The 22554-nt window shown below is 42.4% G+C and overlaps 1 protein-coding gene across 2 annotated transcripts in view; it reads left to right on the top strand.

Annotated features, from left to right (window-relative positions):
* The window catches only part of POLD3 (DNA polymerase delta 3, accessory subunit), a 58059-nt gene extending 43877 nt beyond the window's left edge, over nucleotides 1–14182 (top strand). For both annotated transcript variants that reach the window (XM_049780293.1, XM_049780292.1), the window contains 3 exons: nucleotides 4185–4294; nucleotides 8082–8160; nucleotides 13553–14182. In XM_049780293.1, coding sequence (XP_049636250.1) covers nucleotides 4185–4294; nucleotides 8082–8160; nucleotides 13553–13755 — 392 coding nt within the window. In that variant the 3' untranslated portion in view covers nucleotides 13756–14182. The remainder of the gene's footprint in view (nucleotides 1–4184; nucleotides 4295–8081; nucleotides 8161–13552) is intronic.
* The last annotated feature ends 8372 nt before the right edge of the window (nucleotides 14183–22554 follow it).

The raw sequence follows: 22554 nt of genomic DNA, 5'->3' as shown, positions 1-22554 counted from the left end.
GATTTTATTTTAAACTTCACACAGCCTCTAAACCTATTATTATTTTATTTCTGTTACATTGAATATGTGCTATTAACTCAGTATGCTGTCTTCAGCCAGTAGTCAGTAGATGAGCAACAGAAGAGGAGGAAATGGCAGAGATTTTGGAGTCAGACTAACCTGAGTTTGAGTCCGTGGTTTTCAACCTTTCATTCCTGCAGACTTGTGGTGGATAACCACTGTGTAAATCTAACCTCTACCACTTACTGTGTGGCTTGAGACAGATTACTTCTTCAACCTTTGATTCCTCATCTCTTAAGTAGCTATATTGTCAAAAAGACCTTATGTCTTTAACTCTATTTAGGGGAGCATTTCTCCTCTCTCCCAGCAGCTTTAGCAATTCTGTAGACCATGCTCAGACACAGAAAGAAATAGTTTTAGAGTTATATCTACACTGATAGGAACAAAGAATAGCAACCAATATGTGAGTCTTTGCTAACATTTTGTCTTTGCAAATTTCTTATTAGTAAAAAACAATTTTTCTAGGAAGCTATGAATGATTTCCAGGAACTCTAATTACCCATTTGTGTCTGAAAACACTTAAAAATAGTATTTTTATAGTTGGATTCCTGAAATTTACAAATTTCTTATTTAGCCCTAACAAAGGTTGCTTACCTGAGACAAGTGATTATTCACCACTTCATTATATTTGATCTAAAGAACTACTGATACATGACAAATGTTGAAAATACCCTAGTATATCCAAAGTTCATAAACAGGGGCTGGAGAGATAGCACAGTGGTAGGGCATTTGCCTTGCACACAGATGGATGGTGGTTTGAATCCCGGCATCCCATATGATCCCCTGAGATTGCCAGGGGTGAGTTCTGAGTGCAGAGCCAGGAGTAACCCCTGAGCGCTGCTGGGTATGACCCAAAAACAAAAACGAAAAAAATTTATCATAAATATGTCATTAAAAATATTTTGAGGGGCCAGAGAGAGAGCATGGAGGTAAGGCATTTGCCTTTCATGCAGAAGGTCATTGGTTCGAATCCCGGCATCCCATATGGTCCCCCGAGCCTGCAAGGAGCAATTTCTGAGTGTGGAGCCAGAAGTAACCCCTGGGCAGTGCTGGGTGTGACCAAAAAAAATTTTTTTTAAAGGAGCCTATCTGACATTGATAATATTTAGGTAAGTAGAATGGACTCTGTTATAAATGTGGGTAGGTATTTGTTTGTTGTTGTTTTAATCTCTTTGAATTCTTTTTTTTTTTATTGGTTTTTTGGGTCACACCCGGTGGTGCTCAGGGGTTACTCCTGGCTGTCTGCTCAGAAATAGCTCCTGGCAGGCACGGGAGACCATATGAGACACCGGGATTCGAACCAACCACCTTTTGGTCCTGGATCGGCTGCTTGCAAGGCAAACGCCACTGATCTCTTTGAATTCTTAAGGATTTTATTTGGTGTTGTTTTTGGCCATATCTGGAGGTTCTCATGTTCCTCCTATCTCTGCACTCAGGAATTACTTCTGACAGGCTCGGAGGGCCATATGGAATGTCAAGGATCTAACCCGGGTCAACCATGTGCAAGGCAAATGCCCTACCTGCTATGCTATCTTTCTGGGCCTGAACTGTAGGGATTTTTATAGGGCCGTTAGAGTAATTGGTTATGAAATTTGAAATTTTCATTATTTTCTTTTAATTATCTTTTATTAAATGTTTTAAATTGATATTGGAATTAAATTCATTTGAAACAATTAGTAGTAGTAGTCTTATAAACTAAAACAATTGAACAAAATAGTACATATACACAGTCTCAAAAAATAAGGTAGAAGAGTTTGATGATGATGATAGTTGGACTGTGCCTGTTCATTTTCTTTCGTCTTCCAAAGCTTGGTTGAAATCTCTAATTTTCTGTTAGGAGAGGTTATTTTTCTTTTTGTAGGGCATAGGAGAGGTGGGTTGGCTGACCTTCCTTGACCTCAAGAACTCCCCCTTCAAAATTTCTCAGAGAAGTATTGTTTTCCTTTATTAAAAAGAAGAAAGTGTCAGGGAAATTGATGTGACTGCCTCTGGAGATACAGGGTGGCAGTGTGAGAATACATGAGGGCAGTGTACCTAGATAAATAATTTTGTCCAGTGCTGTAAGGGTCTCTGAGGGGGTCCCTTGGGAGTCAGTGTTTTCCTTGGTTAAGTCAAGTGGTTACAGACTTGGAAATAGAATGAGAGCTCCTCAATTTTACTAGGAGTTCTCAAAAGTCCTTTTCTTTGGCTTCAAGGCATAAACTTCCCTCATAACCACTGAGACACATTGCAGTGCAGCTTTCTTAATAGCTCCATCTTCTGTTTGCTTCTGTGGTTTGTCTTTTTTCTTACTTAAGCCCCTATCATTTCTAACCCTCCAGAGCTAGAAAAGGGTTAATAGTTTCTATGTCTTCTCAGCATTTATAAAGTTTGGGGACCCATTTCATACTTGAAGTGTATTATTTATTGTTTCAGCCTGGCTCTTTTTCTACATTCACATCTTTAGGTCATTTGGCCTTGAGTTCTCCAGTGTCATAATTTTTAACACTGACCAAATCAGTTGGGAGAATTTTAATCCAAGACTAGTGCTAAGAGTTTGAATATAGCCAGGAGATCCAGGGAGCAGGTGAGGCTAAGCAGCTCTTCAGTCCTATGTCAAGGACTTCTCTGGTGATGAAGCAATAGGTCAGCTCAGGATTTTCACTTCTCCCTTCATGAACCTCATACTAAGACCACACCTTTTGAAGGTTTCAGAAATGTTGGCATTCTTCTGTAGAGCTCTCTTCTCAGGTGATACCATGCACATAGCATTGCTTTTCCTAAAAGTGTTCTTTCTTGGTATTCTCAGTGTCATCTTAGCAGTGGGCAGTCAACTAGAAATCCTACATGATTTCAACTTGTGTACATCTTAATTGTGAGAGGTGTAATGGGGATCATTTTCAATATGACTTTACCCCAGCCCCCAAGATTTTGCTGTTAACATCAACTGACAAGTTTCTAACCAACATCTCAGGTGATTACAAATAATACTCAGATCATAGTTGTGGAAGACTGGCATGGGCCTGGCGTAATTTGAGGATTATCTCCATTTATTTGCTCTTAAGAGAAAATGTCTGGTCCTGAATGGTACAGCAGCCAGGGATAATTTGAATGGTAAAGCTGAGGAGTCAGTCTGACTTGGGTTTAAACCAGGGGTGGAGAACCTTTTTCCTGCCAAGGGCCATTTGGATATTTATAGCATCATTTGTGGGCCCTCCACTACAGGCGGACAGACTGCAGGCAGCTGACACATCTCTATCCTGTTGTGTCCCAGAGCCAGATCCCATTCTCTCATGGGCCTTTGCAGCTGAACATTCCCCACCCCTGCTTTCCAATCCCCTGCACCAGTAGCTAACTCTGACATGTTAACCAGTTGAACTCTGCTTTCTCAATTCTAGAGAGTAATTTTTGTCTTTTAAAGTTCTGAGGATATAGGAAAATAATGAAGATGAAATGCATCACCTACAGTTGCTGGATACTCATAAAACAAATTCATACCTTGACTTATATTTATTATAATATAAAATTTAGCTAAGAAGATACCTCACCCAGTGATGCTCAGGGGTTACTCTTGGCTATGTGCTCAGAAATCACTCCTGCCGTGGGGGGAACCATATGGGATGCGAGAGATCGAACCGTAGTTCATCCTAGATTAGCCCATGCAAGGCAGATGCCCTACCACTTGTGCCACCACTCTGGCTCCTAAGAAGGTATCCATGTTTTTGTCTTTGTTTTCGGGGTCACACCCGGCAGCACTCAGGGGTTACTCCTGGCTCTATGCTCCGAAATCGCCCCTGGCAGGCTCTGGGGACCATATGGGATGCTGGGATTTGAACCCCCATCCTTCTGCATGCAAGGCAATCGTCCTACCTTCATGCTATCTCTCCAGCCTCCTAAGAAGATATCCTAAGGCACTATTCCAACTCTAACAGTTCTTGATTTTCTTGGTTCTTTTTAGTATAACATTTGTTTTATATATTAACGTTTAATGTTTATCAGTGGAGATAAGTGCAGAATCCTGGTTTATCGCAGATCACTACTTGAAGACTTATTCTTTGCAAGATGTGGACGTTCATAGAGCAAGTGGAAGCTTTGTACCAGACAGTGCTATAATGTTCTTATCCAAGCTCATTTCATTCTTTCAGTTGTGCCAGACTCTCCTAGGGCTTATGATGCTGAGTCACCGTCTCCACCTCCAGCATCTCCACCTCCAGAACCAGTGGGGAAGACTGAGCCCGAGGCTCCTGCCATCAAGGTACGGCTTTCCTGAGATGGTTGCCTTTCCCTGTGTCTTACCAGCCAGGGACCTAAAACTCCTGTGCTCTGTGTGCTTGCTGTTTCACAGATGCCAGGATATGGCTCTTATCTCATTCTGTTCTCCCTGAGGTCAGAAAAGGTCGCCATGCCATTCCCACTCTTCTCACTTGAAGTGAGATTGTGGCTGTAGAACATACTCTCAGGAAAGTTGTGAGAGTGAATCTTGAGAGCAGGTTTTCTTTTTATGATATACTCAGTCAGGACTGCTATTAGAATTGCATAAAACAGTATACCCTAGGAACACAAAAATACAATTGAAAAATCAAAAATCTCTTCCTCACACCTATATTCATTGCAGCGCTATTTACAATAGCCAGACTCTGGAAACAACCAAGATGCCCTTGAACAGATGAATGGCTAAAGAAACTGTGGTACATATACACAATGGAATATTATGCAGTGTCAGGAGAGATGAAGTCATGAAATTTACCTATATATGGATGTACATGGAATCTATTATGCTGAGTGAAATAAGTCAGAGGGAGAGAGAAAGACACAGAATAGTCTTACTTATCAATGGGTTTTAAGAAAAATTTAGGACATTATTGTCCCAGAGACAATAGAGATGAGGGCCAGAAGGACCGACTCAAAATAAGAAGCTCACCACAAAGAGTAGTGAGTGCAGTTAGGGAAATAACTATATTAACAACTATCACGACAATCTTAATGAGTGAGAGAAGTAGAATGAGAGAAGTAGATTGCCTGTCTGGGAAGCGGGGGTGGGGGGGGTCATTGGTAGTGGGAATGTTGCACTGGTAAAGGGGGAATTTCCTGTTTGTGACTGAAATCCTACTACAATCACGCTAGTTAAATCATGGTCCTTATATCAGTGATGAGGGATCTTGAGTACTTAAGTTTTGAGCAGATGCAGTATTGTGGAAGATCAAGACCATGAAAATAGAGGCCAGAGAGATAGCATAGAGGAAAGGCGTTTGCCTTGCATGCAGAAGGTCAGTGGTTCGAATCCCGGCATCCCATATGGTCCCCTGTGTCTGCCAGGAGGGATTTCTGAGCATAGAGCCAGGGTAACCCCTGAGCGCTGCTGGGTGTGACCCAAAAACAAAGAAAAGACCATGAAAATAAACTACATAATCTAAACATTAATATATAACAAGGAAGACAATAAAAATAAAAAATCGAAGAAAATATATCATCTGATGGAAATTTTGCCATTCCTAAGAAAACTGTTGATATAGTCTTAATAAACTGCATATTTAGGGGCCGGAGAGATAGCACAGCGGTAAGGTGTGAGCCTTGCATGCAGAAGGATGGTGGTTCGAATCTCGGCATCCCATATGGTCCCCCCTGCCTGCCAGGGGCGATTTCTGAGCGTAGAGCCAGGAGTAACCCCTGAGCGCTGCCGGGTGTGACCCCCAAAACAAAAACAAAAACAAAAACAAACAAAAAAAAAACAAAAAATAAACTGCATATTTAAAACCAAAAAAAAAATCATGGTCCTTAAATAAAGATTTTTGTTGTTGTTGTTGTTTTTTGGGGGTCACACCTGGCAGCGCTCAGGGGTTACTCCTGTATGCTCAGAAATTGCTCCTGGGGCCCGGAGAGATAGCACAGCAGCGTTTGCCTTGCAAGCAGCCGATCCAGGACCAAAGGTGGTTGGTTCAAATCCTGGTGTCCCATATGGTCCCCCATGCCTGCCAGGAGCTATTTCTGAGCAGACAGCCAGGAGTAACCCCTGAGCACCACTGGGTATGGCCCAAAAACCAAAAAAAAAACAAAAAAGAAATTGTTCCTGGCAGGCTCAGGGGACCATATGGGGTGCCAGGATTCGAACCATTGTCCTTCTGCATGCAAGGCAGACGCCTTACCTCCATGCTATCTCTCCGGTCCCCTTAAATAAAGATTTTATTAAAAATAAAAACATCTGGGCCGGAGAGATAGCATGGAGGTAAGGCGTTTGCCTCTCATGCAGGAGGTCATCGGTTCGAATCCCGGCGTCCCATATATGGTCCTCCCGTGCCTGCCAGGAGCAATTTCTGAGCCTGGAGCCAGGAATAACCCCTGAGCACTGCCGGGTGTGACCCAAAAACCACAAAAAAAAAAAAAAATAAAAAAAAAAAATAAAAACATCAATCCAAAAAGGAATTAGTACATTGAGCACCTGTATCCCTGCAAAAAAATACATTCTGAAAGTTATACATCCAATGTGATATTATTTGAATATGAAACCTTTGTAAAATAACTACATTTAGATGACAGTATAAAAAGCGAAACACTCATGATGGGACTATTATCAGGAGAAAAAGAGGCCAAAAGAAAGAAGGTGAAGAAGAAAAAGGGCATTTCTCAGTAATAGAGGTCAACAGAACAAAGATAATGAACAACAAAAAAAGAATTGTGCAAAATGATGTCTATGTGAGAGCAATGTTTATGAAGTTGCAGAACAACTTAATTTTGTAGTTCTTCTGTGAAAAGCAAACAAATGAGGTGAAAAAAGGCTGGCAACCAATGGGCAAATCTAGTTTTGATCTTCAGCTGTGTCTTGTTTCTACCTATCTACTAGTATAGATAATAAAGAGTGGGGGGAAAAGTACTGATTCTTCTCCCTACTTGATTATTTTCCTGAATTCATTGTATTAAGACTAAGACTGTCATTTAAATGTTGCACTGATTTCCTCATTTGCTGAAGAGGAAGTAAGAATGACTATTGGTGATGACCAGAAATAGGTATTATAGTTAATAACCTTTAAAGGCAAAATGAAATGGGTGACATGTAGGGCTGAAGTGGCAGCTGTCTGCAGTGAGGGCCTGTACCCCAGAAACCTCCATGTGATTTTGAACCCTGTGATTTTGATTATGCTCCCATAACTGTTGCTGCTATAGCCCTCCCTTCCAGTCATTTCAACAAACAACAGTGGTCTATTTTATCTTTCTCCACAAACATTCTTATGGTACCACCTTTTAACTATGGTGCTTGTAGCACAGAATAGGTTTATTGACTGACTAAAAAATTGTTCAGTCGATTACTTTCCCCTCATAAACAGTGAAACATCAAGCCTGTACTTACAGCTTGTCAGTGTGGTAGGACTACTTCCCTATCATTCAACCTTTTTCTGGTCACCCAGTGACACTCAGGGGTTACTCCTGGCTATGTGCTCAGAAATCGCTCCTGGCTTGAGGGACCATATGGGATGCCGGGGATTGAACCCAGTTCTGTCCTGGATCAGCTCCTACGCTGTGCTATCACTCCGGCCCCTCATTCAAATTTTTATCACAATGGGCTATTGAAGGGTGATGGTTAAGAATCAGAAACCATTTGTTATTTATCTCTCTCTTTTTTTTTTTTTTTTTTTTTTGGTTTTTGGGCCACACCCAGTGGTGCTCAGGGGTTACTCCTCGCTATCTGCTCAGAAATCACTCCTGGCAGGCATGAAGGACCATATGGGACGCCGGGATTTGAACCAACCACCTTAGATCCTTGGCTGCTTGCAAGGCAAATGCTGCTGTGCTATCTCTCTGGCCCCTATTTATCTTTTTTTCTACCTTTTTAAAACATTTTTACTTTAGGGGCTCACATCCAGTAGTGCTCCCGGCTCAGGAATTACTTCTGGTGATGCTTAGTGGATCAGAGGTTGTATATGGGATCAAACACGAGTTGTTCATGAATAAGACAAGTGTCTTATATACTGTACTATCACTCCAGCCCTTTATGATATTTTTCTACAGCTTTATTGATCAGCTTAATGTTGTATCTTCTGATTTTCTAGAGCTCAAGTGGAGAAAGTAGAAGAAAGCGAAGGAGGGTGCTGAAATCTAAAACCTTTATGGATGAAGAAGGCTGCATAGGTGAGAGAAGTTGGGGCTCTATATCCAGACATAATTATTACCATAGAGAAGCTGCACAGTGTTGCACAGTGTGCCTCAAACTGTATAGTGCCTATGACTTGCCCAAAATGATGCCCTGCTACTGTCTGTGAACTACACTCTGTATAACGGGATATAATGAGTCCTAGAAGAACTTTATTCCTTCAATGTTCTATTGCCAGAAGAAAAGAAAAAATTCAGATCCAAATCGAACAATTCAGTTTTATTCAAGGACTTGGTTTCAGTATATGTCATTTGCTCCAATTAGTTGCTAAGAACCTATTAATGATGGTAAATGGTGAGTATTGACTCCGTAGAGAACACTCAACTGAAGTCAGGAGCCCTGGTTTATTGTTGGGGCCATGCTCTGTGCTTTGAGGTATGGTCATTTTTAGTAGAGGGTTGGGCAGCATTAGAGATTTATTTTGTCTATATGTAGGGTTATTAAAGAATCAGTAAACGGTGGAAAAGAAATTCCTACAGGTTATTGGACTCTGAAGAGCAGAGTGCAGAGTCTTAGGCATTTTGTTCTTCAGAAGAACATTGCTAATCCAAAACAATACCTTTATGTTTCTGATGTTTAAGCCCTGTTAGGTAAAACTTAGGCTTTGAGACACTGATTGATCTTGAGTCATGTTTTAGCTTGTTCAATCCTTTCCATATTTGAACCAGGGGCTGTGGTCCCTTAGGATATGCATCTTGAGCACTGGTGGATACTCAGGTCCTTGTATTATATTTTTGTGTTTGCGGGATTTGTGGGTTTGGACTTTTGGTTGTATTACCCAAAACCATCCTTTTCCCCTTCCTGTGATACTTGTCACAGCTCAATCATACTATTGTCTTTTCCATGTTCACATTTTTATCTTTAAAAGATCGATAATCTCTGATTGATAATCTCTGCATTTCTTTGACAATGAGGTGAAGACTGGTGAAGACATCTTGTCAACTTTGTGCCCTGTCCTGTTCCTCAGTTCTCAATTCTCTGAAAGGGCCCTTGTCTTCTTCACTATAGCACAATTGAGGAATAGCATTCTATACATTTGGAAATTCTGTTCTCTAAGTGCCAAATTTCTTCCAAACTGTGAATCCTAGATTTTATGTGGTCTTGTTTTTAGGCTGCTAGTAGTGCATTTTTAAGCTTCTAGGTTTGACTATTGGTAGTAATATATGTATTTGCTGTTGATTTCTTATTTTCTTTTTAAACATTAAACTTAAGACAAATGCCAAACACATGACTGCCAGTTATTTTCCCGCCTACATTCCCAAAGGAAAAGGGCAGATATATTTTTATGATCGTTTATTGGGAATTTTTGGCTAATTACCTATGCTTTGTTCAAAACAGTACAAGTTTTGGCTAGGTGGACTTTTTTGCACTCCTCTACTCCAGACAACACTATTAAAAGCCTTGGATGTAACAATGAAAACTCTGCTCACATACCACTTTTTCTTGTTTTAAGATTTTTAGTCCAAACTCAACCTAATGAATCTTGGCTCCTGTTTCCATGGTAGAGTTCTGCTTTTCTCTTTCTGCTCAGACAGTTCCAAGTGTAATTGACACAGGGGGCTTGCTTTGTCCAGTGCTGCATCCAAGTTGATCTGTGTGCTTAAAAAGCTGATCTTTCCTGTTATATCAGTTTTCTGCAGGAACTGTGGAGTTGGGCCTCTTATGAGTAAGGATTTCTGGACTAATGGATTTATAAAAGCAAAATAGTTAAATGGAAAATTCAGGTGCCACCCATGAAACCTACATGTTTGTTCTTCTTTGTGGCAACCCAGAAAGCTAATACGTTGTTCAGCTGAAATAAAATCCTAATTTTGAACTTGGGGGGGGGGGGGCGGTCACTGAGACTCTAGGGCCTAGAGGCCATATACAATGATTCTCAGGGACTACTCCCTCCCTGCTTTAGCCATAGAGTACTGTGGATTGAACTGAGGTTTAGCCACAAGCCATTCAAGTACCTTAATTTCTGTTCTGTCTTTCCAATCATAAAGGTCCTGTTTCATTATAGTTGTTGGAGGGAAGGCTCCCAAGCAGTGCTCAGAAGGCCATTGGGAGCCAGATGGTGGCTCTCAGCCAAGGGAGCTAGATGCATCAGCAATTCCCAGCTAACTGGGAAGGGCATTTCAAGGGCCCTGTAGTGCCAGGGATACTTGGGCCAGCCCTGCAGTGTTCAGAACCTCCAGGATGCACTCAGCAATTCTTGGGAGAATGTAAATTCAGGAATTAAACTTGGGCTGATGCATGCTAAGCAAATGACCTAACCTCTGCAGGCCCAATCGTCTTTATTTTTAGGTTGAATTAATTGTAACTTTGCATGTAGACAAGATCTCAAGGTGCACCAAGTGTGCTACCTATAAAATATTGCTTTTACATCCCTGATTCCTAATTTTTCCAAACAATATGTTGCACAAAGTTGACTCTAAGGTAGCCATTGGTTTTATTAATAAGTAATGAAATAATAGTCAATTGATACTGAAGTTTAATATCAGAGACTTGTGCCATTTGACTACAGTTATAGCTGATGAAGGCTGAGTAGCAATTGCATATATGGCAAATACATATAGTAATAAGTTGGTTTTTTATATCTATAGTGATATTTCAAGTTTCTCCAATTTGAAATATTGAGTAAATAACTTAAAATTTTGTCTTAGTATCCTGTGACATTACTTTTTTTTTTTTTTTTTTTTTTTGGTTTTTGGGCCACACCCGGTGACGCTTGGGGGGGACCATATGGGACGCCGGGGGATCGAACCGCGGTCCATCCAAGGCTAGCGCAGGCAAGGCAGGCACCTTACCTCTAGCACCACTGCCCGGCCCCGACATTACGTTTTTTTAAGTTCATTTGAGATGGACTGGCATCATAATTACTAGACTAATAGGTATACTTTGAAAACTCCCTAAATATCTTAGAATATTTCTCAAACTTGCATAGATAGGTATTAATTGAGGATCTAAAAGTTCTATGTCAGGGGTCTCAAACTCAATTTACCTAGGGGCCGCAGGAGGCAAAATCGGGGTGAGGCAGGGCCGCATAAGGGATTTCGCTTACCGAATATTTGCAATAAAAAATCGCATTAAACATTTGCATACCCCGAACGGAACTGCTCGGGGAATGTGAATGTTTAGTGAGATTTTTTTCTTACTAATGCTTTTTTTATTGTGATTATTCGGTAAGCGAATAATCGCAAATACTGCGATATTTGAAGGCCAGCCGCGGGCCACAGAATGTTGTGCGGAAGGCCGCAAACGGTCCGCAGGCTGCGAGTTTGAGACCCCTGTTTTATGTGATTCAATGGCCTAGCTAGGCACCTGAGATATAGCCTGTTTTGTCTTACGTTGCCAGGGATTGAATTTGGTCCTTCTCATATGCAAGACAAACACTGTACCACTTAAGCCATCAACACCCCTCCTCATATTTTATTTCTAATATGCTTTTAGGAGATGTGAGTGTTTCTGGTCTATGGGGCCCAGCTGAGTAGTAAGGCAGGTCTTAAAGAACACTGATTTATGTTTGAAGTGTGGTCTTGAGTAATGGCAGATCCTCAGAACTCTGCTGAAGGAGGGGGGCTATTAATTGTGCAACTTTAATGGGATGGGGAAATAAGTAAAGTAGGGGATGGCTTCCTGGTTACCTAGTTGTCTTCGGCTTAGTCCATGGTGAGGGGAAATTAGCACTGCAGGTACTTACCAGAGAAAATTATTTTCAGGGTGGAACCTCCAGACCAGCATGACCTTGAGGACATGGTAGAAAAGCTTTTGTTTTATTTGTATTTGGGGGGGGGGGGTCACACCCAGCTATGCTTAGGACTAAATGTTGGTTCTGCTCTGGGATCACTCCTGGTGGACTCTGGACCATATAGAATATCCATATAAAACCTGAGTCTTCTGTGTACATCGCAAACACCCTGCCCACTCTTCTATCACTCCAGCCCAGAAAAGCTTTTTCCCTTTTTATCCCAGTCTGAAACTCTAGAAATGGAGTCCAGCAACCAGTTTTTAAAAAGCCCTTCAGATGATTTGAATAGCAAATGAAATACTAGAATAATTATGTATCTTATTACCAAGTGCTTCTCTCTACAACAGTTTAAAGTTAATGATCAATTTTTAAGAGCCTTAAATTCTACTGTCCTCTGATGGAGGAAAAAGACCTTTCCTTATGTTACTTACTTTGTTTCACAAAGAATAGTTTTTACCTTGATAGTTTTTCTCCAGTATCTGCTGCAGTCAGGGAGGCTAAGAAAGGTTCCCATTGCTTCAATAGTTGCTGTAGCTCTCTCAAGCCACAGGAAGGTGGCATTGTGCTCTTGTGGTTGCATAACTGCTGTTGATCATTTGTGTGATTTCACTGCCCATTGAAGCTTCCTGATAGGGATTGCCTGCCGCTCTAGTCCTTTTCCCAGTTTCCACTACAAGATAGAGGTGGGAGGTATTTAGAAAATATTATCAACAGAAGAGGCAAAATATGCCATTGACTGGTAGGTAGGTAGGTAGGTAGTAAGAAAAACTGGTGACTTTCTTATTTTTATCTTTGTCCATCCTAGTTTTATATCAGTTTTGGTATCTGGTAGAATTTTCCTGGGGTAATTATCTTCCATGTACAGACTACTAAAATCTTGGGTGAATTATAAGTCTGTGTACTTGGGATGCAGGCTGAGAGTGTCCATCAGGTGAAGCTGGCTAGGAGGGTCCCTGACATTAAGCCAAGCCAGAAAGGAACTGGTAGAACAGAAGAGATTCAAACCAGGACTGTCGGTCAGGGAGGTGAGGCATTAGGAGGTGGTCAGAGCAGGGAAGTGAAAATAAGTATTTGATATATAGCCACGGAGAGCTCAGGAGCTGGCTAGTATCAGAGTACAAAGTTTGGGTGGTTAGATAAGGGTTGGGCTGTGTAGTGGTATGCAATAAGGAACTAAAACTAAAAGTAGGGGCTGATTATGAGCCTCTGCAGAGGCCAGGTAAACTCAGAATAGGTGTGAACTGAATTTGATATCCCAAGGGGAGAATGCTCTGCACACATCTGTTCAAGGTTCCTGTCTCCCTCCCTCCCTCCCTCCCTCCCTCCCTCCCTCCCTCCCTCCCTCCCTCCCTCCCTCCCTCCATCCCTCCCTTCCTCCTTCCCTTTCTTCCACGTCACATCAGCAGCACTCGGATTTACTCCTGGCTCTGCACTTAGAAATATCTCCTGGCAGGCTTGGAGAACCATATGATGCCAGGAATTGAACCCAGGTCAGCTGCGTGCAAGACAAATGCCCTACCCACTGTGCTATCACTCCAGTGCCCTGTTCAGGGTTTTTAGTGAACACAACCTCTCATGGTAGAGTGGCGTTGGTAATGACAGGATTCATTCATGTCCCATGCTTCTCTCCTTCACAGTGACTGAAAAATGCTATGAAAGTGAATCCTGCACAGATAGTGAAGAGGAGCTGAAGACAAAGACTGGCTCTGTACACAGACCCCTCGCCCTAACTGTAAAGAAAGAGCCCAAAGAGGAACGAAAGGGACCCAAGAAAGGGTCTGGTGCTCTGGGCAAAGCCAACAGACAAGCATCCATTACCGGCTTCTTCCAGAGGAAGTGAGCTGCCCTCTCTGAGGACAGCAATGTGGAGTGGTCGAAGGAGATCAAACTCTTGCTTACTGTGTAAGTTCATAGAACACTTTGCTTCACCTGTACATGACTGTTTTCCTCCCAGAGGATTACACATGCTTCTGATCGTTAGCCAAACAGAAGTTACCTGGAAGCAAGCTGCAGAAGAATATTTTAAAAAATCGTGTCCCTTCTGACGACATTTTTCAAGCACAAGCTTTACCTGTCCAGGAAAAGAAATTTACTTTGAAAATAAATTGGAGCAAGTTTCAGAATAATCCCTAAAACTTCAGTGGCTCATCTAATCGCCCTTGCTCACCCTGTTGTGTACTTACACACATGTGACTCAAGGATATAGTCTTTGTTGCTTTGTGTTTTGGGACTTGTATGTGTCTATTAGTCCTGAGTTTCACTGATGTGTTTACTGATGCGTTTACTCATCACCACTCCTTCCCACAGCCACACTTCTGGGTAAAGATGGTTCACTTTAAGTTTTCTAAATCTTGGTTGGACCCAAGGCTGCAATAGAAATCTCCCTGTCATCCTCCTATGCTGTAGAAAATGTGCTGATACTTGGCTGCAGACCAGTGCACTACTGTGCTCTGCCCCTTGTACAGAAGCTCTCTAGACTGTTATCATTTGTGAGTGGCTAAAGAGAGCCTTAAGCCAAGCTCCAATAGAAATACACCAAGGTGTTCAGCTCCCCCTGAAATCAGAGTCAGCAATGATGGTGACGTGTCATGATGTTGGCACAGGCGTGCTCTGCACTACTCATTGGTTTTTGTCTCCTCCCCTCTCCCTATCCCTGAACAATTAAATAAAGGCTAAAAAGAGAAATTCTTTCCAATATACTTGAATTTATTCCTTTCTGTGTACAGCAGTCAGTAAAATTTCTCTCCAAGAGACTGAATGTTCAGAAGCAGCATTTTCCGAGAAGAGGAAGGAGGAACCATACCTTTATACATTTATGTTCCTCTGTACAAGTTTAGACTCTAAAAAGAGACAAAATAATTGAATCGGTGGGATGTTGTCCAAAAAGCAAATGAAGCAGCCAGAGCATTTGCCTTGCACTAGGCTGACTTAGGACGAACTGTGGTTCGACCCCTCCCCACCCATGTCCCATATGGTCCCCCAAGCCAGGAGCGATTTCTGAGTGCCTAGCCAGGAGTAACCCCTGAGCATTACCAGGTGTGGCCCAAAAACCAAAATAAATAAACAAAAATGAAAAGCAAATGAAATATTTTTATTTGTGCTGATGTGAAAATCTAATCTGCAGCTTATTTATTTGGCTTGGTCAGTGAGCACAGAGCCGGAAGCTAAACTGCATTTGCCACATTGCTTGCTGTTGTCCTAAATAAGACAACTGCTATTTAAAGTTAGGGCTGTGATAAGCCTTGGATTAGTCTGTGCACTTAACTGTCAGCACCTATAGTTTTCCAAGCAGGCATTCCAGGGGCTTGGTTCAGACAGGAGAGCCAGAAAAGATAGCTCAGTGGGCTAAACACTTGCTTCACTTGCAAGAGGCCCTCATTCCTATCTCTGACACCTCTTGGTTCCCTGAGGATTAATTAAGCAAGGAGCAGCCCTTGAGCATCACAAAGTATGCATTCCCCTCCCCTACCTCCCTCTAAATAAAAGCTGTGCTGGTATTAAATCTAGGAGTTGAGAAAGTGGGGGCTTGGCGTAACATAGCAAGGAAAAGTTGGCTTTTCCCCCAGCAACTTTTTTTCCTGGTTTGGGTTCTACACCCTGCAATGCTCAGGTCTTACTCCTGGCTCTGCACTTAGGAATCATTCATTCTTCACAGGGTCAGGGGACCATATGGGATGTGGGATTGATTAAATCCAGGTCCATGTGTGCAAGGCAAACACCCTATCCACTATACTATCTCCAGCCCCCAACCCCTTTCTTTTAAAAATGTTAATGGATGGAGAAAGGAATAGAAAACCTGGACTTAAATTTTGTTTGAAAAATAAAAAGAAAATTTCTGGAACTGGATTTCTTTCAAATGGTTATTGTTGTCATTGCCTCTAGTCATTTTTCTAATTTAAAGAAAAAATTCATTTTTCTGTTTTTTTGTTTTGGTAAGCAGTGTTCAGGGCTTACTCCTGGCTCTGCACTCAGGAATCACACCTGGCTGGCTGAGGGAACCATATGGGGTACCAGAGATTAAACCTGTGTCAGTCATGTGCAAGGCAAACAGCCTTCCTGCTGCATTATCTCTCCCGCCCCCAATCTAGTATTTTTAAAAAATAAACTCTGGGATCTCTTAGAAGACTAAATTTTGAAATGGGAAAATGTGATGCTGGTTGTAATCCTACCCCTGAAAGGTTAATGCAGATCCTGTGATCCTGAAGCCAAGTGCACTGCAGGAGTTCTGAGAGGATGGCATGGCTTAGTAAGCCCTAGCTGACTCCTTTCTCTTTTTATACATACTCAACCCTATTACCCTCGAGTTCAGTTTGGAAAATGGTCTTAAAATAGTGCTTTACCAGGAATATCTGATGAGTCTTAAATGACGGAACAGCAGCTGTGTTCAACGATCTCAACTGCCCAGATCAAGGCTGGTTTTCAGTTATTCTGGTCGGAGCTTGCAACCTCAGTCTGAGATGCAGAGGGATTCATTGCCTTTTTCATTTTCTTCAGGGAAGTCTTCATTTCAACACACCTCCTTTTTTTGAGCCAGTAGCGAGTTTGAGCTAGTTCTGTTATTACACACTCGTAGTAGTTTGGCTTCTTTATCAGCATGCAAGTTTTTAAGCCTCAGATTCATTAGCAAAATGGAACTCAGATTCATTTCCATGGGCCTATGAAGAGTGAAGTACTCTGCACACAGGTGCCTTCCTGTCTGATTCATGAAAGATGCTGTCTGCTCTCTGCTTCCAGCTATCAGTTGGATCCTGAAAAGAAGATAATTGTATTGCTTAGGAAAGGCTTAGAGGTTTTCCTACTTTTTCTATTCAAAGTGATGTTTTTAAGTGTCTCTGTTTCCTTTGTTATTAACACCATTTTATGTGCCCTACTGCATGTTAAGACTTCTGCCTCAGGCACCAGAGGATATGAGTCCCAGCTTTTGACTGGTCTTGGTTCCAGTAGAAGAGACAAGCCAGTGAGATGAAGTTCCCAGGGGAGCACTGTAGCACATATATGAGCAAAAGAGGTGCATGTATGTGTAAAAGAGATGATGGTGACAATATCCCCCTGGAGGACAGCCAAGCTGGGTTTTTTTATTTTTTTGTGGGGAGGGGGGGAATACATGAATAGAATTTTCCAAGGCAAGGGAATATAATTTTCCAGAGAAGGCAGGGACTGGGTGGGGGCCGTCGGGAAAAATGGAATGTAGGATTTGGGAACAGGGAGTAAAATGTTAAACCATGAAGATGGGGTTGTGCTAAGGAGTTTGGATTTTGTTTCAAAATTTCTGAGGGCCAGCTCACAAAATTGAAGGAGGAACATGAGTTGATTCAGCGGTGTGTAAATTATGCCTGGCCTGGCCTCATCGCATGTGCTATGAAGTGAGTGTTTCTCCCAGGCCCCGTCCATTGGGCCTCATTGCCAGTGGATTAAAGTGCAAGTTCTAATGGGATTAGGAAGAAATGTCATGTTGCACACAGGCGGCCTCATCTGGCAGCCTGCGTGGACAACTGCAGCCGCACCCCGTCTCCTCAGCAGTGCTGATTTCTTTCACAGAAAAACTCTTGATTTAAAAAAAAAAAAAAGATTTTAAAATATGCACCTTTTTCTTTGACATCCTCAGTCCTTCACTAGCCTCCCAAGGGGGGGGGGGAACTGAGGGAGTAGGGAAGGAAAGAAGGAGGGGAAGAGTTTTATTCCTTTTCTATCTTTGTTTTTCTAAGAAGACGTTCGTTATGACACGGGAGAGTGCTGAAGAGAAGGGCCATATAAGGAAACTAAATAGTTTCTTCAGGACACGAGTAGAAAGGGTGCATAATAATGCATTTGCCAGAAACGTACTCTGTGTCAAGACTCGTTTTGGTAAACTTGTCTCCTAGCCTCGGTTCTGGAATCTCAGTATGCGGTCATGCAGCTTTCTACCACCACGAAACATTCTGGCGCTGCCTCAGTGGCTTGTGAGGAGGCAGTATTGCTCTCTGAGTTATTGCCCTGGCGGCTCCATCAATTAGCCTATGCTGTCACCATGCCCTCACTGAGGGCGCATTGTACCCAAATGACTGCATTTCGGACTGGCCACTCCCTGCTACATGACACTTCTCACCACTTGTATCTGTGTCCAGTTTTTTTGGTGTGCTAAGTGCAGGCCACCCACAGAATGCCACCCAGGCTCTGTAGCCAAAGAAATTTGGTAAGAATTCTGATCCAAACCCACCTTAACTCTAGAATTCTCTGCCTCCTTCAAAGTCTACATGACGTCTGGCTCTCCCACCCACCTCTGTTCTTGCCAGACTTGTTATTGAGGCTTCACCTTGGCTTCTCTTCTCCAGCTCCTTACTCCTAATTTCTTCATGGCTAATCCTTCTTTAACTTCTTTCTCTGGGTCTTTTAGACTTACTTTGTCAACGTTCTTATGTCATCCTTTTACTGGACTGCTGTTGAAGAATGGAAAAAACATGCTGTTCAGTATCTGCTCTGGATCATTTATATTCAAAGTGTCAGACAGTTGTTGAATGCTAGTTATGTTTAGCCCTGGAAAAGCTACTTTAGGGATTGTAGAATTCAAGAGGTTACCATTTGAGAGTGGCAGGGCATACTCAAGCATATCACATTGTAGCTGAGATGGTGTTTCAATAGTGGTAGATAAGGGAATTGTTTCAGAAAAGAAAGGGATATAATGAAGAAAATTGTGCAAAGAGCATAGGACTTAAGGACGAAGCCTGGGATCAGTCCTTTGAACTATCTGTTCAGCCTCTTTTTCCTTTTTTTTTTTTCCTTCAACAGTATATATTAGATATAGAAAAATGTTCATTCAATAAACACCTTATCAGTAAGACTTCCAGACAGCAAGCTGTTAACAAGTTATTAGTAGATTCTGGGGGAATCAAAAATTGTGCATGTATTTTCAATGCACAAAAACAGGGTAGAAGGTCCTCCTAATCTTCATACTATTCAAGGGTCAACCATATTCTTAATTTTTATAGAAATTCTATGGTACAGGGATTTTATCCCCATTTTACACATGAGAAAACTACGAGAAGTAATTTGGTTCAAGGCCACAAAGCAGAGAGCAGAGCTAGGACATAAACCTGACAATTTGGCCCCAGTACTGTAGTTGTTGTTCTTAGCCTGCCCAGTGGAGCTCACATGATGATGGTGCCAGGAATCAATGTTAGGACTTCACACGTGCAAGGCCAGCTCTGCCTCTGACCTACAGTCCCTGGCCCTTCAGTGCCTGCACGTTAACTACTGTGCTATACTTCTGTTGGCTGTATATCAATTCCTCATTTCTAACACCCAGCAATGATTGTTCATTTTTTAAGTGAAAAGTACAGCTAGTTTTTCAGAATCCAGATGGAAGATAGTCTTCATATTTATGCAATTTAACCACTCATGGTTGGTTGGGTCCAACATCCTTGCCAAGTAGTCTTGGATCTATGAGAGATTCAATTATACTTGGTAAACCATAATTACTGAATTGAAAAGTTTTATATATATATATATATACTAATAAGTGTTAAGAATTTATGGACTAGGGCCAGAGATAGTACAGTGTTCCATATCTTGCATGGAACCAACCAGGATTTGATTCCCAGCATCACATATGGTCCCCCTTTTTTTTTTTTTTTTTTTTTTTTTGGTTTTTGGGTCACACCCGTTTGATGCTCAGGGGTTACTCCTGGCTATGTGCTCAGAAATTGCCCCTGGCTTGGGGGACCATATGGGACGCCGGGGGATCGAACCGCGGTCCTTCCTTGGCTAGCGCTTGCAAGGCAGACACCTTACCTCCAGCGCCACCTACCCGGCCCCTCATATGGTCCCCTTAACACTGACAGGAGAAAGTCTCAGGCATTGCTCAGGGAAAAGACAGTAACTTGCATATATCCACTGACTTGATTTCAGCTTAAATCAAGTTTCTGGTTTTCCTGGAAAAAGAATGCCAGTTTCTGGCCTTGACTTTGGCTTAACTTTTGTAAGAAAACTAAAGATCTGGATAGGTTTTTGTCCTGATTGAAACATTGCTGCAGGTTCAGGAGAAAGAGACCCCCCGAGCATGTGGTACCCAGTGACGCTGGGCTTGTCATCAAGGCAGTGTCCCATCATGAATATCAAAACTTCCTGAAACATGAAGATGACACAAACAGGGTATCATGTCTGTCCTGGATTAGATATGCTGTTTTCTGGTACAATTCTCACTGTACCAGTCCTCCATGCAGAGTATATGTAGTCACAAATCAGTGTGGTCCTGATCATTAAGGATTTCCAAAGGAAGAAGATTTAAGGCCTCTGATTAGGACTTTGCCAAATTGTAAACTGATGGAATTGAACACTAATGTAGAGAGAATGCAAGAGATGCATGGGACCTGTATGTAGAGTGGTTTAATGAACTGCAAGAGGTGACAAGTTTATGAGGCCATTTGACTAGGGGAGGAGACAAACCATAGAGGTCTCTCTCTCTCTCTCTCTCTCTCTCTCTCTCTCTCTCTCTCTCTCTCTCTCTCTCTCTCTCTCTCTCTCTCTCTCTCTCTCTCTCTCTCTCTCTCTCTCTCTCTCTCTCTCTCTCTCTCTCTCTCTCTCTCTCATTTATTGGGCAGTTCTTAGGACTTACTCCTGACTCTGCATAGGGATCATTCCAGGTGGTGCTTGGGGAGTGGGATTTGAACCAGGATCAAGCATACATAAGACAAGAGCCTTACCTGCTGTATTATCTCTTGGGCTCCACAAAGGTCTACTAAAATTGTTTATATTTACTTTCTACTATAAGAAGCCATTGGTGGGGGCTGGAGAGATAGCATGGAGGTAGGGTGTTTGCCTTGCATGCAGAAGGATAGTGATTCAAATCCCAGCATCCCACATGGTCCCCTGAGTCTTCCAGGAGTGATTTCTGAGCGTAGAGCCAGGAGGAACCCCTAAGCTCTGCCGGTGTGACCCAAAAACCAAAACAAAAAAGGGGGGACAGAGAAATAGCACAGCAGTGTTTGCCTTGCAAGCAGCCGATCCAGGACCTAAGGTGGTTGGTTCGAATCCCGGCGTCCCATATGGTCCCCTGTGCCTGCCAGGAGCTATTTCTGAGCAGATAGCCAGGAGTAAACCCTGAGTACCACCGGGTGTGGCCAAAAAAAACCAAAACCAAAAACAAACAAACAAACACAAAAAAAGTTTAAAAAAAATTTACTCTTGGTAGCCTGATGAGTTATCCTACTGAAGTAAATTCTAAGTAAAGCCCAGTTACACCTGTATCTAGTCAGGTTTAGACTTGGCAAATAACTCCTTTGATTTCCCTTGGAAACCCAGGAGAGAGAATTGAGTGTCTTCAAATGTGGAAGGATTGGTTCTTCCTTTGGGGTCATCTCATACTTGGAAAGCCTCTGGCTCTTGCCTGAGCCATAGTCCTAGTTAAACCATGGAGATGGGATTGGTTCCACAATTCCACTAAGGATCCATGTGGGCCATTCTCTGACGCACGAACTCACTCTGATTTTGACCTGAAACTGACTGCATCTCCCTGGAATTCTTTGGGCCAGAATGACCCATTGTCTTAGTCAACAAAAATCATCCCAAATCCTACTTATTGTCCCCCTAGTCCATGCCAGGTGCTTCCATGTACTTTGTATCACTTAATTTTAACCATTTCACAAGGCATCAAAGGCATTATTTCATTCAGTTAGAAATTGAGTAGGGAAGCTTTCAGGAAATGAATGTCAGAGCTGTACTTTTAAGACAGAGTAAGTACCCTGCCAGCTTCTGTCCTTTTAGTTTTATTTTCATCAGGGGTGGGAAGACATAACCAGCTGTGCTCAGGGATCCTCCTCGCATGCTTGGGGAATCAGGCAATGCTGGGGATGGAACCTTGATGGACTGTGTGCAAGGCAAGCTCCTTACCAGTTGTATTCTCTCTATCCCCTCCACTCAACCTGAGCTTTTTTCCCAGTGGTGGGGCATAATACTTACACTGGGATTTAGGCTCATGTCTGACATTGAATGTTTATTCTGCTTGGGACTACACATGATAAACTGCTCCAGCAGTGATCTATTTGCTGCAAAGCTCCTAAAACCATGGGAACAGCTCTCCTGTTAAGCTCCCCTCCATAATGCCCCCACTCTTGTTTAAAATTGGGCAGGGTTTGGTTCAGAGAGAGTACAGTGGGTAAGGCACTTGCTTGCATGCAGCTGACCTGGGTTCAAATCTGACACTGCATGTTGTCCCCCAAGCACAGAACCAAGAATCCTGAACACTGACTGCCATGTGTGACCTCAAAGCAAAATGAAAAAGGGAAACTTGAATTTACATCTTCCTTATGTGAACACACTGAATACAGATGAGATGCTCTGGACCATGGCTTTTTGCTCTCGGGCTAGAGGTCATCACTTCTTGGTTCTATAGCAAGATGTGGACTCTCAAGGTGAGCAAAATAGTACTGCCTATTTGCCACCGTTGTGGTGTCTAGCAGCCTATGAGCTGGTTTGTTTTCCTATAAATGAGATCATACCTACCAGAAGATTTTGAAGATTAAAGATCATTGGAAAGTGGGGTCCGAGCAATAGTACAGTGGGCAGGGCATTTGACTTGCACACAACCAACCTGGGTTTGATTTCCAGCACCTTATATGGTCCCCTGAGCCCCCCTCAGAGTGGTCACTGAGTGAAGAGCCAGAAG

This window comes from Suncus etruscus, chromosome 9, assembly GCF_024139225.1.
Source record: "Suncus etruscus isolate mSunEtr1 chromosome 9, mSunEtr1.pri.cur, whole genome shotgun sequence".
In the NCBI taxonomy this organism is placed as follows: domain Eukaryota; kingdom Metazoa; phylum Chordata; class Mammalia; order Eulipotyphla; family Soricidae; genus Suncus; species Suncus etruscus.
This window is presented reverse-complemented; position numbering and strand designations above follow the sequence as displayed.